Source organism: Python bivittatus, unplaced genomic scaffold (assembly GCF_059951505.1).
Source record: "Python bivittatus isolate LINGU-HERP-01145 unplaced genomic scaffold, Pbiv_v1 ctg000580_np1212, whole genome shotgun sequence".
Classification (NCBI taxonomy): domain Eukaryota; kingdom Metazoa; phylum Chordata; class Lepidosauria; order Squamata; family Pythonidae; genus Python; species Python bivittatus.
In genome coordinates this window covers 15363683-15381286 of record NW_028277087.1, presented here as the reverse complement: position 1 = coordinate 15381286, position 17604 = coordinate 15363683, and the positions used below count along the sequence as shown (strand labels likewise).

Here is a 17604-nt window from a genome sequence, read left to right as displayed (position 1 = left end):
TCAAACTTCCCCCACCTGCCTATCTGCCCCCCATCTCTGCCCTTCTTTTGCTCTGGTGCAACTGGGGCTTCTCTTGCACCCCGCCCAGGGCCTTCTTTTGCAAAAGAAGCCTGGTGCACAAATGAAGGACCCGGCTATAAGGGTCCTTCTTTTGCGCTGGCACAGTTGGGGCCTTCTTTCGCGCACCAGGCTTTTTTCATGAAAGAAGGCCCTGGGCGGGATATGAAAGAAGCCCCGGCTGCACCGGCGCAAAAGAAGGCAGTGCAGAAGAAGGCCCTGGGTGGTGCAGTAATGGTGTGTGGTGTGGCAGCTGTGGCAGATGCAGGCAGGGGCAGCTGGCAGCAGCGGGTAGGCAGGCAGCCAAAAGGCAGTTGTAAATGCAGGTGGGCCCGAGAGGGCCCGAATTTTGTTCATGTGACTGCAGGGGTGCTGCAATGGCCAGAACTTTGAGGACCGGTTGTAAGTCCCTTCATTCAGCACCGTCATAACTTTGAATGGTCGCTGAACGAATGGACGTTAAGCAAGGACTACCTGTATTTCATAGCTATTAGTCTGTCCCATTATAGCAGCTGCTTTTGGCTATGTGAGGCTGAAGCCTGGCTTTGCCTCCTGTTACCTCCCATACTCCGCTGGGCCTTGACTTGCTCAAATTTTCTAGACTAGAACTAAGCCAGTCCTGTATCTAATTTGGAAATTGTTTTGCCTCATCTGTAATTGTAGATTTAAAGCTTGATTTCAATTGCTGCAGTGCTAATCCTTGTTTTAGAGGATTGACTCCTCTTGAGAAGTTATTTATCTGTGGTTTTCTACATTGGCAGGGAATACCAGCTGGAGCACCCTTTGCTTCACATTGGAGTCCTTTCGCTGATGGTGGAGGTTGTGCCAAGTAAGTCTTGCCATGGCTTTGTCTTGAATAAATAACAAGCAGTTTCATGCTAAACACTCCATTGAGAGGAAAGCTGGAGGGGGAGCAGACATTGGAGACTGTAGGACACATTGCTCAGTATGAGTTTGAGAGGACTGGCAAACCCACTGTAATAAGAAGGGCAGGACTACATTTGCTGCAGGCTTTCAGCCTCCTAGGGGTAAGAAACCTAGAGACTGCATATAGCCCCCCAGAATTGCACTGCTAAAATTCAAGGGCATGATTTTGACCTGTTTTTCAGGGTTACAGGTGATTTTAAGGATGAGAATGGGAGCAGTTTGCCATTCAGAGGCTCTTTTGTCCCCATTTCCAGCATTATTTATTTATTTTATTTGGTTTTCCAGAATCATTCTGGAGACTAGTAGCACCAAAATTAAAATAAAGAAACAACCTAATTAATTAATTTTCTCTCTCTCTCCCTCTGATTCATGCACACACATACACCCTTGATTAAAACCTGTCTGTCCTCTGTGTCCTTCAGAAGGGTGAGGGGCTCAGTTGTGGTCCTCCATCCTGCAAATGTTGCCCATCTGTGATCTGGTTGTTTAAGCAACAGGATGCCCTTATCCTGCTTTTCAGCATGGCCAATCTGTTGGAAGCTGCCCTCAGCTTGCATTTCTGTGCTCTGAAGTTATGGAAATTGGCCAGGAAGCACTCTGCTTGCTATGGCTGTTGCTGCAGTTTGCCCAATCTGGGGTCCTAAAGAATAAGATATATAAGATATAAAGAAGTATGGATATTTTTAAACATATTCTTATTGTCTTTTGCTGCTTCTTACAGCACAGAATGAGAGATAAGGGCACTTTATATGTGGCTGTAGAAACCTCATTTGATACATGGGATAGAATCTGCTGGGAGAGTGAACATGTTGTTTTTCAGTCTGGATTGCATTTTCAGCCTCAGGCATGTTTAATATAACTGCTGCAGTGTCTTTAGTTCATAGCTATAAGCTTATAGACAGCTTCTTTATTGAGATAGCAATTCTCTTACGCTTAACCCTGAATGGATGAGAACTAATTTTGAATTCTTCGTAATGTTCTAAACCAGTGTTGTCCAAACTTGGCCACTTTAAGATGAGTGGACTTCAACTCCCAGAATTCCCCAGCCAGCATGCTGGCTGGGGAATTCTGGGAGTTGAAGTCCACTCATCTTAAAGTGGCCAAGTTTGGACAACACTGTTCTAAACAATTCACAAGGTAGCCTCCCTCATCCAGAGATGTTTAGGTAGTCCCTACCGTTCTCCCAGGAAGCCCAGCCCTGCTTAGTGAGGATTATGGGAGTAAGTCCAATACTTCTAGATCACACCAAATTGGGGGAGGCTGATATCAGTGTTATTGCACTTCAGTATTTCTCTGCAGCCAGAAGGACTAGTCTAGGAAAGTTGTTCTTTAGGATAATTCCAAGTCAAGTAATGTGACATCTCATGGGTTAAAGGGAGAGCTTTGAGGACCACAGGTTTCTCATGTTAGCATGCAAACAGAAAATTACTACTTCTATGGGAGAAGCAGCTCATCATAATGAAATAATTTTGCCTTAAATTTGCCTTGAATTTGGCCTTATAACCGTATAACCTCTATTTGTGTGGGCATTCTTTTTCCTCAATGCATTCCTCCTTTGGCCGGTCTGTTACATTACAGTTTTCCTATTTTTCATAAAGCTCTACTAATTATAAAGTCATAATTGAAGAGTGAAGAGGAATGGTAACTGTTATCTCTGCCTTTGGAAGCTGACTACTTTTGACACCAGAGAAAATATAGGAAGGCTGGCATAAGAAGGAATAAATGTGAATAAATGGATTCCTTTATACTGTAGCTTGTTTCCACTGAAGGCAAAGGGCTTTGTAATCCTGGTGGCTTTGAATTCTGTTTCCTCATCTGTCCCTCTTGGTTTGTAAATATTTGTGATATTTTTGTGGGGCCTGATGGCTTTCTCTGTTTGCACGGGGGAGGTTTTGCCTTTACAGCTGTTTTGGGCTGGCATGTCCTGCAGTGGCTTCCAGGACCAGGCAGCTGATAAGAAAAGCACTTGCAGGAAACAAGCTTCGGGCTTGGGTCTAGCATTCACTGCCACTTTGGGTGAAATGAAATCTTCTCGGGTGCAGATGATTCAGTGTTGCTGCAGGCCAGGTGTTAACACATTCATCAGCTGCAGTGATAAAGTGGAATATGAGAGCCCCTAATGTCCAATCAGGCAAATGTAATTTCCACTCCCTTGGAGATCATGTTCTGCCCAGCAGCATAAACAGGAAATGCTTGGGGTTTTGGAGGCCTGGAATCCTGGATACTGTCACCACCAGGCAGAAAAAAATAAGCTTTTTTAGCTTTGACTTTGGAGGAGCGTTTTGCATTCTTGGATTTCACTAGAAAACACACTGCTTTGATTTATGACTTCATTAGGGTTCGGCTCTGTGTGAAAGGGCCATTTCGCTAGCTATGATTTTGATCAATAGAGGCTACTTTAAATCTGAGTTTCAGTGAATAAAGTTTCCAATAAACATGTAGTTTCTCTTCTTCTTTTCTGAATTATTTATACCATCTCTGAGGGAGGATCATCAGAATCACAGCAAATGTAAACTCTATTAACATTTTTTTTCAAACTCTTCAGTCCACAGATATTCTGAGCAAAACTTTGATCAATAAAGTTTCCTGCCAGAAGTGTAGAGTCAGATATTAATTGAGGCAAGCTTATGATGGCCAAGGAAACTATAAATTTCTAAGTGCTCCTGGGAGGATTGGTGGGGGAAGCTTAATATAAGTGTTAAAATCCCCCAGCATAAATTGAGGGAATTCACAATATTTTGAAAATTAGCTTGCCCCAGCCTGATAACACTCCAGATGCAATTCCTGCAGTTCCAGACCCACAAAGCCAGAGTCAGTCGCACAGTTGGGGAAGACTGTCATAGACAGTCTATGTCAGTCTGAAGAAGGAGATAGTTTAGGCATCCTAATCCTATTTCAATGCTCATCTCATTTAAATGTTGGAGCCTGCTGCATATCATCCCTTAACAGAGACATAGATTCATGAGAAATTATAATAATTTCATCTTTTTAACTGCTGGAACTTCATTACTGTGGCATCTGAAAATATTGTGGACTTTGTTGTTGTTTAGTCGTTAAGTCGTGTCCGACTCTTCGTGACCCCATGAACCATATTGCGCCAGGCCTTCCTGTCCTTCACTGCCTCCCTGAGTTTGCTCAGTTTCATGCTCATTGCTTCAGTGATGCTATCTAACCATCTCATCCTCTGCCGTCCTCTTCTCCTTTTGCCTTCAATCTTTCCCAGCATCAGGGTCTTCTCCAAAGAGATCTCTCTTCGCATTAGGTGACCAAAATATCTGAGCTTGAGCTTCATTATCGATCCTTCCAATGAGCAATTGTGGACTTACATAGGTCCAATTTACCTTCCATTCCCAATATCTTTGCCTTACCACATGTCAGTCGCACACAATAACTCTGTTGTACTGGGTCATAAAACTCTAACATTAATAAGAAGCATATCATGACCCTATGGGGTTCTCTCAGAACAGTGAGGCATAATTAATATGGATGATGTGACTGATTTGATCTTTAAAGTTCCTTTCAGGATAAACCCAAGGGCAATTTGCAGTAGTCAGTAGTACAGTTTAAGATCACACAAAAAGATCAACATTTTAAAAGTGCAATAACACATAAGTCAAAGTACCAGATAATGTGACCTGCTCCCACACATTGATTAAAATGATACTATCCTTTTTTCCTTTCAAATTTAGCCCATTGTAAAAAATCAGACAAGATAGCCTATCTAGCCAGGTACCAGAATCTCTTATTCCCACAATAAATCTACCATATACTGTCTTTCCAAAATCTCTTGCAGGGATCTGTCCTACCCATTCCTCAAATCCTATCTGAAGAGATCAAGGATTGAACCTGCAATGTCGTGTCCAAACGTGCTCTATTTCCACTGGCTTTCCTGAATTCATCCTTTGGTGCCTCAACTACTGTGTCTCTTCCCATTCCTGCTCATTGTTAGTTCCACATCTGGGCCTGTAGCCAGAAATATATATAAATGAGAGAAGGAGATGAGAACATATTGTAGATATAGTTAAAACATAGATCTAAATCTAAATAACATTAAAATTATTCATTGTTGTATTTTAAAGTAAAATTAATCCAAGAATGGCATGAGGGAGCAAGGAGGGATTCTTGCTTCTTTAGTGTTTAGATGAGGGGTTCTCAATCTAGGGTGCCTACACCCCTGGGGGTACACGATGGAATTTCAGGGGGTGCAACAATTTTATGCACTGAGTTAAAAGCTTTTTTTTTTTAAGTTCAGTTTGTTCACCCACATTAGAAATTAGACTTCTTCATCTTCAAATGTGATATTATTTTTGTAGAGAGTACAAACATTAATCAAACATTTCCTAGTGGTGTGGGGCATAGAAAAGGTTGGGAACCACTGGCTTAGATTCACTAACGTTCAGTTCTTGGCATTCTAATCCGCTATGTCCATGTAGGATTGCAAAGGTATCAGAAATCCTTGAGAGCTGCTGCCAGTCATGTCAGCAATATAGCCTAAATTCAAACAGGCACAACCTAAAACCATAGGACTACATTTAGCCCTCAGAAGTCTAAACCTACAGAATTGTAATTTCTAAAATGACAAAAAGGAGGAAATATTAAATAAGATACAAGTATGTAATTATGCTATCTATATTTAATTTTAATTAAATTTAGATAGAATTGAAATTCAGTCAACTATAGTTTTTGCCATGTATTCCATCATCTACATTTTGAAGTGTAGCTCCTTGGCAAGCTCAGGAGACTAGAGATGAAGTCCTACCAGGAGACACTGAGGAAATTAGCTTTGAAAAAATGAAAGGGAGATAGGATACTTTTCAAGTATCAGAAGGGGTATTTACATAAAAGATGGCCACAACCTGTTCAACAACAGCAAACTTTATTATGGCCAAAGACCAGCATAAAACAGTACACTATAAAAAGGGTATAGAAGTATAAAACTATAAGATGAAAAGCAAAGGATGATGTAATATGGGGCACAACCTATTCAATTTTGTCCCAGGACATAGAATAATGGACAAGTAATACAAAGGCAGAATCCAGCTGAATGTAAGGAAAAATTTCATACCAGGGATATCCATGGGAGGGTTAACAAAAAAATTGAGAGGGGCGTGACTTTGTGTGATCATGGCTGCCATTTTAACTTCTCCTCCTCCTCCACAGACCCTGCTTCCTAATATTAAGAGTTTGACAATACAGCCATTAACCAAAGACAGTGGTAGTTCCCCACCTCACAGTGTTATCAGTCAGAAGCTGGATACTATAAATTGAATTCCTACTGAAGTAGTGGGTTGGACTCTATGTTCCTTCTATCTCTGTGATTATCTGTCTTTGTGGGGAACCTGTTGATTCTGCATTTCATCTTTCCCCCTCCCTGTTACTGTTCCTCCTAATCTTTATTGGGAAGAATAGGTGAACTGTGACTGTCACTCTATTTGGAATCAGCCTTCCCCTCCGAGCTCAGATTGTAGATCTCCCTCCTGTGTGGGAAAAGTATGTCACAAGGAGCAGTGCTGAAAACTTGTATTTCATTTTTCAGGCTTCTAGACCTTTTAATAGCTAAGCTCTGTTGTTTCTTGTCCTCCCTATCTTAACTGAAATGGAATCAGTCAAAGCTGGCCATCTATGTCTTACCTTACCAAAAGGCAGGATCATGCCAGTGGGGTCCTAGATTTAGAGATCTGTAATTCCCCCAACCCTGGTTAACCTTTCACTGTCTTGAGACTGATAACACTGGATAACTGAAGGCCCACTAAAGCGTATCAAAGTTAATGAGATAGCATTAGGGGTCTGGTGTGACTTAGTAGATGAGAAAATGGACTGCGGTCCAGATGGCTGCCAGCTGTGAGCCTAAAAGTAACCTTAAGCGAGCTGTTTGGTGAGCCTCCTCTCTCTTGCTCACTATATCTCAGATGCAGAGAGTGGCCTATTTTACAGGGCTTTGAATGGAGTACTTTGATATATCTGAATTCCTTTCATATAATTGCTATGTGGATGGAGATGATACAGGGAATCTAGGCTCCTTCCAGGTCTCCTCTATGGGTTATTTTTCCTATAGAGTACATTTCTGCCAAGTTGGCCACTCTTTCTTCTCAGCTGTCACAGAAATAGATGCCTTTCAGCTGCCCTCGCTCAAACTGGATTTTTATTTGATTTACAGTGTTTTTCTTCCTTTTTAATTTTATTAACATTTCATCTAGGGGACATCTTACCAAATTTGGTGATGGCCATGAAGATGCTGAGGAGTGAGTGCTTTCTTATTGACCTTTGACAATTTGTCGTTGCTGCCTGATAATCATTGCCTCAAAGAGGGCTTACGTTTCTTTCACACAGAGAAAGCTATATCATAGAAATCACGTTGGATACAAGCAAAGCTATCTTGCCCTTCTTGCACCATGGACTTATAACATAAAGATACACAGAAGAACAGATGATTCTGGAAGGGGATTCCACTCATATTACAGACCCAGTGCAATGACCGTTAAGGAATTTGATATCCCCCGAGACTACAACTTTCCAGCTTGCTTAGCCAGCATGTTTGAGAAAGCATACTGTCCCCCCCGTCCCCCCAAAAAAATCTATACCATTCTGCAACATTGCATTGCACTGTCAGTCAAGATGCAAACAAATCATCCCAAACCTTGGGTGGGTTTCAAGTCACTCTTAATTTTTAATTCCTAACTGGTGGAAAAAAATAAAGGGATGGCAACACCAGGGCTATTTCTATATGCAGCGCACTTTTTAAAAAGAATCAATAAAACATCTGACCAGATTAATCCTAGCTCATCCTAACCAAGTGTTAGGAGCTGTGGTAAGGATTCTCTTTCATTTTCCACATAGACTTACTAGAAGTCTATTTGGGACTAGATGGATGGCCACAGAACTCCTTCCTTGGAGATTTTTAAGTTGAGGCTGGATGGCCATTTCTTAGGGATGTTGTAGCTGTAGATTGCATTCATAGAGATTGAACTAGATGACTGTGTGTGATTCTTAAAGTCTGTTATTCTACATGTGTAAGAGCAGAAAAGCACATGGATAGTAGCATGTGTGCTTGAGGAAGACCAGAGAAATTTGAGATGCCTTTTCTGGTCTGGAGACCTTGTGTGGGAGGGGGCAGAATTGAAGTATTTTCAGGGATATGATATATGCCCATTTAGGAAGGAGAAAGAAATCTCAAAAGGGGTAGTCTTTGTGTATTTTTATTTTGCTAATTATCAGTATTCTTTGCTTACTTGCCTCCTTTAATAATTCCATTTGAAACAAAGAGGCTGCTATTGCAAAGTAACCATGCTGGACAACTAACCAGCTTTTTGACATTGTGAGCAATAATTATTTCTTGATAGTAGCGCTGCTACCTTACTAGTTGGGAATAAACACTTTTGTTGGACTTTTTTTTAGATCAACATTGAAAAGAGCAGGACCCCCTCCTCTGCCTCCAAAGGTAATTACATATGTCTAAGCACAAATCAACAGTTGCACACTAAGGAAGCTGTTTAGGAATGGGATTTTATAAAAAGTAATAAACTTTTATATACCATCCATTGTTCAGTTTATTGCAATTGGTCACACATTTTCAGGGACTGTTTTTCTAGTTCTTGTTCTCTACCTAGGCTGCTAGTTTTCACATTATTTAATATTATTGTACATGTTCTTTCTCTGAGTAAAATGCTAACACTTTTAGTGTTGAAGAGTACCTTAGAGATACATAGAGAGGTTCTCATATGCAGGAGAGGCTGTTTTGGAGAAACATGGGGCATAAAGAGCAGTGCAGGCATGGGGAAAGAGGGAACAGGTTAGGCCTGATCACTTCTTCAGGAATAGAAAGTGTCCAGGGAAAAAGCAATATTCATGTTCTGTGTTTCTGCTCTAGCCTCGACTAGAAGAAATTTTCATGGACAACGAGAAGTCCCAGACAATCAAGTATTGTCCTGATCTCCAAAATCAAGCCTCACCAGGCCACCGGAGACAAAGCATCCCTGTTTGTGGGCCTCAGATGGAGCCATCCGCATTTGGCATGACCAGCAGCATCAGCAGCCCTGGTCTGCTCACAGCTAGATACAGCGATTTGGGTAACTAATAGTGTTCCTTGACTGAAGATTAGTTCTGCCATGCTCGACAGTATGCAGAGTTCTCTTCCCTTCATAGTTCATTCATTTTCATCATGACTTCCCAAAATATATAAGATGAAACATATATTAAAGGAGACCTTTGCAGGTAGTTTCCAAATTCAACCACTTTATGCTCAGATACAGGCTACAGCTATCCTGGAACATTCAGAATGAAAAGAGGAGGAGGATGGAATTATCATGTTCTCCATGGGTGGATATCCAAGTGCATTATTCCCCTGTATGAATATTTTCCCTTCAACAAATAGCATGACTTCTTTAAATTGAAGTGCCCAAAACAGTTTGCATCAGAATGCAAAGAACTTAAATTTTAATTCAGGGGTCTCTTAAAAAGTAACGGTCAGTTCACAGTATAACTAAATATAAAAACATTTGATTCAGCCATAGTAACTTGTTCTTAGCCAACTTGCAGGCTTCAGGACAGGAGCTGGATGGAACCTTTGTCTTCTACAAATTCTGTCAATTGTGCCACTTATCCTAAATTTCAGTATATGGCATAAAAAATAATAATAAAAAAACCTTTTAAATCCCTTAATTGTTTCCTGAGAACAACAGAGAATCAAAAATTACTTTCCTGCAAGCTGCAGCCCCTGAACCCCTTTTTGTTGCCCCTGGAATCTCTTTTATTTATGATATCAAAGTTTGGCAGCATGGTTACTTGCCATTGAGAGGCAGGAGACCCATGAAAACTACAGCATAAGCCCTAGAATAGGCAGAATCTGTAAAAGTGGGGGAGGGGGAAGGTCCAGGGGGAAAAGGAAAATCCTGGTCATTGCCTTGCATCTCTTGGCCCCAGCAGCATTGTGAACTATCAAGGAGGAAAAATGTAGCTTTGCAGAGTAGCAATTGCCATTTCCGTATCTCATGACTGGGGTTGGTTTAGTCTCCCCATTGGCATGAAATTCTTCCTGTAAGATGGGGCACAGATTCTCAATGGCCCTTAGTCCCCTGGAAGACTAGCGAGTCTGCCCCCTATCTGTGCAGCCCTGGGACAAAGGGAAGGGTATCCTTGCCCTCTGCCATTGCCTGATTCATATTTTTTCACATTTTTCTTCATGCGGGGCTTACTCCTGTTTATGATTCTGCTGTTTAGGCAATGGGGACACTGTGACAAAACACCTTGAGGAAAATGCTGACGGGCTGGGTCACGTGCCACAACTGCCACGGAAAAAGGAGAAGCGGGAATTCCTGGTGGGCATTTATGTCTTTTCTTCAGCAAAGTGAACACTTAATTGCTGTTTGCTCTTTCTCACTGGTTCAGTCTGTCCTTTCCTGCTCATCATTGCTTACAGAGGGGCAGGCAAGAAAAGGGGGCACACTCAGATGGCAGGGGGAGAGGGGATTGAAATGCAAGCAAGGAAATAATTGTTTTTTCCACCCCTGAAATCTCCATGTTTGTTTTGAACCTGTGGCACTGTCCTGGCAGCGCATGCACACACATCTGTTCCAGAATAGTTCAAGATTTGGGCAACCTTTTTCAGCCTGGGACTTGCTGGCTGTGTTAAGATTGTTGGCTGTGCTGGCTGGGAATTCTGAGAGCTGTCATTCCAACACATCCGGAAAGTTCTGGGTCGGGAAGATGGTCCAAGTCAGTGGGTGAGCTGTCTCTCCTCCATCCCAGATTTTCATGGTTTTCCTCAACCTGTCTTTCCTCCAGTCACTCAAGGCAGCTTACAAAGGGATCCCCTTAATTTTATCCCCACAGTGACAATTCGGTAATAGGGCTGAGAGTGACTAACCCCAGCCACCCTCTGAGGCTAAGAGGGATATAAACCCTCTGTTTATGCACCATCTTCATATCTCTTTCTCCAACTAATGCAACTCGACATTCCAGAGATCCTGGAAGTTAATTTTTTTTTTCAAAATCCGTTTGCTAACAAATATTTACTTTACTGAAAATGTTTTAAATAAACATTTAAATAATACTCTGTTTAGCATGCCATAGCAAGGTGCAGTTCATCAAGACACAAATCAAAACACTTTAAAAACATGCACATATAATACTCTTCTGGAGGAGAAAAGCACTTTAGCCTGGCACTAGAATCCCTCTGTAAGGAGGAATTCTGCCAAGAAAACACTTTCATTGTTGACATATACCAAATGTCTGATAAAAGCACCTGGAGAGAAAGATCTTGGCAGAATATCTTAATGCATATACAAATTTAATTATTAAGCATTCCCATAAATAACAAGGACAGAGCAGCCTGATTCATTCTTAATAGTAGTTTTTCCATGTACTAAGGGATGTTAAAATATTTCAGATTGAATTAAATTAAATTGAATTAAAATTTGGCCAATTTCTTTAAACATAACCTTTTGCTGTTATTGTTGACAGAAGCCAGCAATCAATGGCCTCCCACCAACACCAAAAGTGCTGGTAAGTCCTTTCATTAAAAGTGAAATAAGGTATGTTGATGTTGTTCAGCCGTTAAATTTCAAACTTTGTTTCCGATCTAAATAGGGACCATCTCCACCCTTTTTCCCCATTGCAAACTCTTTTCTTCCCCTCCTTTGGATCCTAGCCTCCATCCCTCCCTTTAAAAGCCTGGAACCTTTCAGAAAGAGGTGTGCTCAATTGAACCTCTGCTCAATTTTGTGATTGGGAATAATGCATAAAAGTGAAGGCTGTGAGAGTTTGGCCCCATGGCAAGATCTTACTGGCTAATGGAACAGACCCACATCTTAAACTAGAACTAATATGGATAAATATTTCATGTCTTTTGGGGGCTACAGAAGCAAGTGTTTAAAAATAGTGGCTAACTAACCATCTTCATTGTTCTGTGCCGTTCCAAATTATAGATATTGGGAACAGGGTAGACAGAAACAAACATCTTCCCATTGTGAAGGAAATGTGAGAAAACAAGATCTCTGTATGGCATCCAAGTTCCTCACAGTAATCCAGGATTTATTCTTTTTCTCTGACCTCAGAGACTTTAATTGGCCATTGTTTATGCCACTTGAAGGTAATAATGATGGTCAGAAGGAATAGAAACTTCTCCTGCTGTAAATTGGGATGCATTTTGTTTACTAATGCTGTTCTAGATGGGAGCATGTTTTTCAAAAGTGTTTGATGGCTGCCCTTTGAAGATCAATTGTGCCACATCATGGATACACCCAGACACCAAAGGTAAAAAATTACTACATATGTGCAAATTTGAGATCCCTTGTTACTTTCATTTTTTTGAACTAGCTAAGTTAGTTTGTCTTTCCACCATATTACAGATCAGTACATTATCTTTGGGACTGAAGAGGGCATTTACACACTGAATCTCAATGAACTGCACGAAGCCACCATGGAGCAGGTAGGTGAGAATGCTTTCTGTGTCCCAGATGGAGGTGGTCATTCTCTGGGGATGGAGGGAGTTGGGTAAAGAATGGTGTTTGTTTCTTGGGTGGGAAATGAAGAATGCCATGGATGTGGGCAAGCAAGCAGGCTGAGTGGCATTTTGGATAACACTTCATTATGGTAGCTTAGGATTTGTTTTGGACTGAAGAAATGTCTTCTCTGGGGCCAGGGCCAGGGACACTTTCTTAGCTGTGCAGTCATCTGAGCCAAAATGTATAATCTAGAACCACGAGGTTGCCCCTCGAGGACAATTCAGAAGTTGTCATTGTTTCAAGCATGTCCACATGGGGGAAGCAGAAAAAGTCAAGAGAGCACATGATTGAAGCTCCGCCCCATGTTTATATGCATCTTGTACACACAACACATAGGGCCTATTCAGCTGGCCCACCCCAGGCAACTGATGGATCCTACTGAGTTCCAGAGGGAGCTTGGAGTTTTTCCCAAGGACCTGTCAGGCACTTTGGCTGCAGCATTGGCTGCAGCCTGGAATAGGCATGTGACAGAGGCCCTGGACTGGATTACTCTTGTGCGCCAGTCTTGGGGTGCTCCTTGGTTTTCTGAGGAGCTCTGAGAGATGAAACACCAGAAGTGATGCATAGAGCTCTTTTGGAGAAGACAAAGAGTGATTCCAGTTGAAACTTGTATAAGAGCCCACATTTGGCCCTACATCATGGTGATAAGGGTGGCGAAACGTTGCTATTCCTCCACCTTTACTATGTCTGCTGATAGCCACCCAGTGGCCCTGTTTAGGGTGACTTACTCCCTGTCAGGGGAGCTTGGGCCACAGGATCATCTCCAGGGCTGCAGTGAGGAATATTCATACTGTCTGGCAGACAAGTTGGTCAGATTTGCTCGGAGTTAGACTCTGACTGGGCAAATCCTAATGAGTTGCCCAGGGAACAGTCTTGTGATGTTATCTGGATTGAGTTTGATTCTGTTACACTCAAGGAAGTGGACAAGGTCCTTTTGTTGGTCAGTGTCCTGGTCAGTCTCTTCCTCAGGACTCCAGTGAGGAGTCAGCAGATGAGCTGTCCCTGTTAGATTCTCAGGAGGCTGAGGAAGAAGTGGCAACAGAAGCACTTCAGCCTCGCAGCTCATCCCCAGCTCTCAGCCAGCATCCAGCTGAATCTACTCAAGCCCTCAGGTTTCCAGAATCACCTGTGGGAAGATGCAGGCATCGGATGAGGGCTGAGTTAAAGGAAAGGCAATGTAGTGCTAGGCTTATGGCACACAGACATCTGACACAGGACTCTGAGTCTTTCCAGGATGCATCTGACAATCTGCCAGCTGAAGATAAACACGAGGAAGACAGAGAGCCGGTTGTGGATGCAAAGTCGTGCATTCCTGAGCTGAACTGCTGATGCTTTGAATCAGACTCCTTGGCTTCTTGACCCTTAGACTGGACTCTGACTTTCTGACCTCTGTGTTCCTGACCCACAGCTTGTGTTTGGACTATGCTCTTTGGACGCTGAATCTCAGCAGCTTCTGGCCTTGCACCTGCTGTAATCTGATCCCTGGCCAAGGCAGCACAGTCAGACCTGCCACCTGTTTGTTAGATCCTGACCCCTCCTGGGTTATTAAAGCAGCCTGGGAGGTGACCATGGGATGGGTTCATGCAGTGGTTTCTTTGAGAGAGGGGATGGTCTCGCCAGCCTTGAAGGAGGTAGTTGTATGCCCCTTCCTCAAGAGGTCATTGCTGGACTCTTCCCTATTGGAGAATTATTGGCTAGTTTCCAATCTTCCCTTTCTGGCAAAGGTTGTGGAAAAGGTGCTTGGACAACAGCTGCAGAGGTTCTTAGAGGAAACAGGTTACCTGAACCCATTTCAGTCTGGCTTCAAACTAGGCTACAGTATAGAGACAGCATTAGTCATGCTTGTTGATGACCTTTGGCAAAGCTGAGATGGGGGTGGTGCATCCATCTTAGTGTGCCTTGATCTCTCAGCAGCTTTCAGTACTGTTAACCACAGTATTCTTCTGGACTGGCTGCAGAGGTTAGGAGTGGAAGGCAGTATGCTCCAGTGGTTCACCTCCTTCCTCAGCGATCAGTTCCAGTCAGTGTTGACGGGGGGAGAGATCGCGTCCGTGGCCCCTCTTCTGTGGGATGCCTCAGGGCTCTCCCCTCTCCTGTTCAGCATCTACATGGAACCACTGGGTGAGGTCATTCGCCAGTTCAGGGATCACTATCATCAGTATGCTGATGATACCCAACTTTACATGTCCATCCTGAGCAGCACAGGTGTAGCTGTTAAACCCAGTGCCTGGAGGCTGTTTGGATCTGGATGGGGCACAACAGATTTCGGCTCAATCCTAACAATAATTTTTACTGTTTTTACTGTTTGATTTTAATTGTGAGCCACTCAGAGTCATCCTCTGGGGGAGATGGGCAGCATATAAATTAAATAAATAAATAAACAAGATGCTGTGGCTGTTTGAATCCTCTGGGTCAGGGATGTCACCATCTTTGGTCTGGATGGGGCTGTGCTCCCCCATTCAGAATTGGTGTGCAACTTGTGGGGTGCATCTGGACTCGCAGCTACTGCTTGAAGAGCAGGTGGCAGCTGTGGCCAGGAGGGCCTTTGCACAGATTCATTTTGTGTCCCAGTTGCACCCTTTCCTTGATTGGGAGGACCTTCAGACAGTCACTCATGGCCTGGTCACCTGGATTATTGCCATGTGCTCTACATGAGGTTGCCCTTGAAGACCACCCAGAAGCTACAGCTGGTTCAGAATGCAGTAGCGTGAGCAGTAATGGGGGGCTTCTTGGTGTGCTCGTGTGTGACCACTTCTGTGCGAGCTGCATTGGCTGCCAGTCAGCTTCCAAGTGCAGTTGAAGGTGCTGGTTGTTACCTATAAAGCCCTGTATGGCATAGGGCCTGGATATCTGAAAGACTGCTTATTTCTGACTGTTTCTGCCCACCCAGTACATTCCAGCAGAGTGGGTGCACTCCAGGTCCCCTCCATTAAACACTGTCTTCTTGTGGGACCTAGGAAATGTGTCTCCTCTGTTGCCGCTCCTGCCCTCTGGAACAGCATCCCCCCAGAGATAAGGATAGCACCCTCTCTCCTGGGGTTCCGGAAAGCTTTGAAAACCTGGCTTTGGTCCCAGGCCTGGGGTTGATGTTTATTTTTTGTTCAATGGCCCTTGTATTTTGTTGTTTTTGCTATCTATTAGATTATTTTAGTCTGGGCTATCTGTGTGATTCAATGTTTTTAGCAGTTTTTATGTTTTCCCTAGTTTTGTATGCTGCCCAGAGTCCACTGGAGTTAGGCAGCCAATAACAAACAAGCAATAATAATAAAAAGATGTGGGGCTTTGATTGCTTGGTCATGCAACCATCTTGACTTTTTTGACCCCTCCCCGTGGATGCTGCTGAATTAGATTGAAGGTGTTAGCGTGACCAAAGGGAAAAAATATTAAATGCACAGACAGTAATTATAAAATGTAATATTGCATTTAATGTAGTTTTATATTTAATTCTAATTAAATTTAACAAAAAGTTTTTTTCTTCTGGATCCTTCCACTTCTTGGAGTGCGGCCCCACTTAAAGCCAAGAATGGTCTAGGCCTGAAAAAGATTGCATAATCTTGACCTGAGTCTGTGAGTTCTTCCTAGAGAAAATGCCTCCATCCGTTTTCTGACTAGTGTCACCCAGTAAAGCCTGTGGTGTGATTAGAAAGTGCTCTTGATGCCTTATGTTTCTCAGATGTTCTTAATACTTTTATTCTACTACCATTTATTTTATTTTTTTTACTGTTCCTGCTTTTTCAGCTTCTTTGATTCTGGGTTCTTGGTATTTAATTTTGCAGTATCATTATGAGTGATCTTAGAAGTACTGGAGGGTGGGAGATAGAGATAAATGTATAGATGGAATTTATTCAAATGTGAGTGGAGTGGAATTCTCAAAAACTTAATAATAGTATTGACAGTGCAAACATGCACATACTTCTCTATGCCATAGGATACAAAACGACTATTTCCAAGTAATAGTGCTTCGAATTATACTGTAAGTGGTATTGGTATTAGATCAGGTTGAAAAGAGTTGAAGGTCTCCTTGTGTGTTTGCATTCTGGGCAGCCATAAAGGGAAATTTTGCTTGGCCCAAACATTGTTTTGCCTGGAATTCACAGAGCTCTAGAATCAAATTACAGGTAGCCCCCAGTTTAAGAATGAGTTCCACTCCCAAGGTCTGTCCTTAAGTCCAATTAGTATGTAAGCCAGAACAGTATTATTGTATAATACTGTATAAGTAATATTGTGTAATGAACTCAAACCATTGTGTATTTAACTTGAATCATTGTGTATTTAACTCGAATTTTGCTACGGTAGTCTCCGTTCTTAACTATGCGTCGTCTGTAACCCAGGCGTTCTTAACCTGGGGACCACCTGTACCTATCTCCTTTCTCCACTGGAATGTTTTCTGCTCCTTTTTCTTAGCTGTTCCCGCGGCGGTGCACGTGGCTGTATGTTATCAACAACACTTTAATGTCACTCTCAGGTATGTATATTGCTGAAGAAATGTCTCAAAGTTTAAAAGGTGGGGGTAGAAAATTTCAGAGTGCTGCATTTAACTTTTGGTGAACTTATGAAAATCATCTCTCTTAATTTTTTCCCCTTTCATTCTACAATTTGCTTGGACCTATGGATACTTGGGGGCTATCCTTTTAGAAGGTAATCTTCTCTGCTCTATAAGTTTCCTTCTCCTTTTATTTTTATTTGGTTTTTGCATTATAGGTTTGATATGTCAGAGTCTGACATAGATCAAATGTTATCTGTGTTACAGGGAAAACATTCCAGCTCTACTCCCATAACCTAATAGCTTTGTTTGAACAAGCCAAAAAAACAGGAATAGCTGCTCATATTCAGACCCATCGATTTCCTGATAAAATATTACCAAGGTAAGGTAATCTTGAGATACATGTTTTTGCTGTCTTGCCCTGGGGTTTTATCTGTCTTGCTTGCTATTGCTGATCATGAGAACAATATTTTCCATAACCAGTTGTCTCTTCTTGTGAGTATTCATTGAGAACTGTTTTTGCTGCTTCTAGGTTTAGAAATAGAGAAATATGTATCTGTGTAACATTCCATAAATGATTTCAGGAGATGGAAACAAAAATACAAGGCCAGATTTTACGGTTTGGGACTAGGATAC

At 42.3% G+C, this 17604-nt stretch overlaps 1 protein-coding gene across 2 annotated transcripts in view; it reads left to right on the top strand.

Moving 5' to 3' along the window:
- MAP4K5 (mitogen-activated protein kinase kinase kinase kinase 5) overlaps positions 1 to 17604 on the top strand; it is a 90756-nt gene that overhangs the window by 58294 nt on the left and 14858 nt on the right. For both annotated transcript variants that reach the window (XM_088149643.1, XM_088149642.1), the window contains exons 16-25: positions 819 to 886; positions 7182 to 7226; positions 8380 to 8422; positions 8852 to 9050; positions 10201 to 10298; positions 11443 to 11484; positions 12150 to 12234; positions 12330 to 12409; positions 16890 to 16950; positions 17236 to 17350. In XM_088149643.1, coding sequence (XP_088005769.1) covers positions 819 to 886; positions 7182 to 7226; positions 8380 to 8422; positions 8852 to 9050; positions 10201 to 10298; positions 11443 to 11484; positions 12150 to 12234; positions 12330 to 12409; positions 16890 to 16950; positions 17236 to 17350 — 836 coding nt within the window. The remainder of the gene's footprint in view (positions 1 to 818; positions 887 to 7181; positions 7227 to 8379; positions 8423 to 8851; positions 9051 to 10200; positions 10299 to 11442; positions 11485 to 12149; positions 12235 to 12329; positions 12410 to 16889; positions 16951 to 17235; positions 17351 to 17604) is intronic.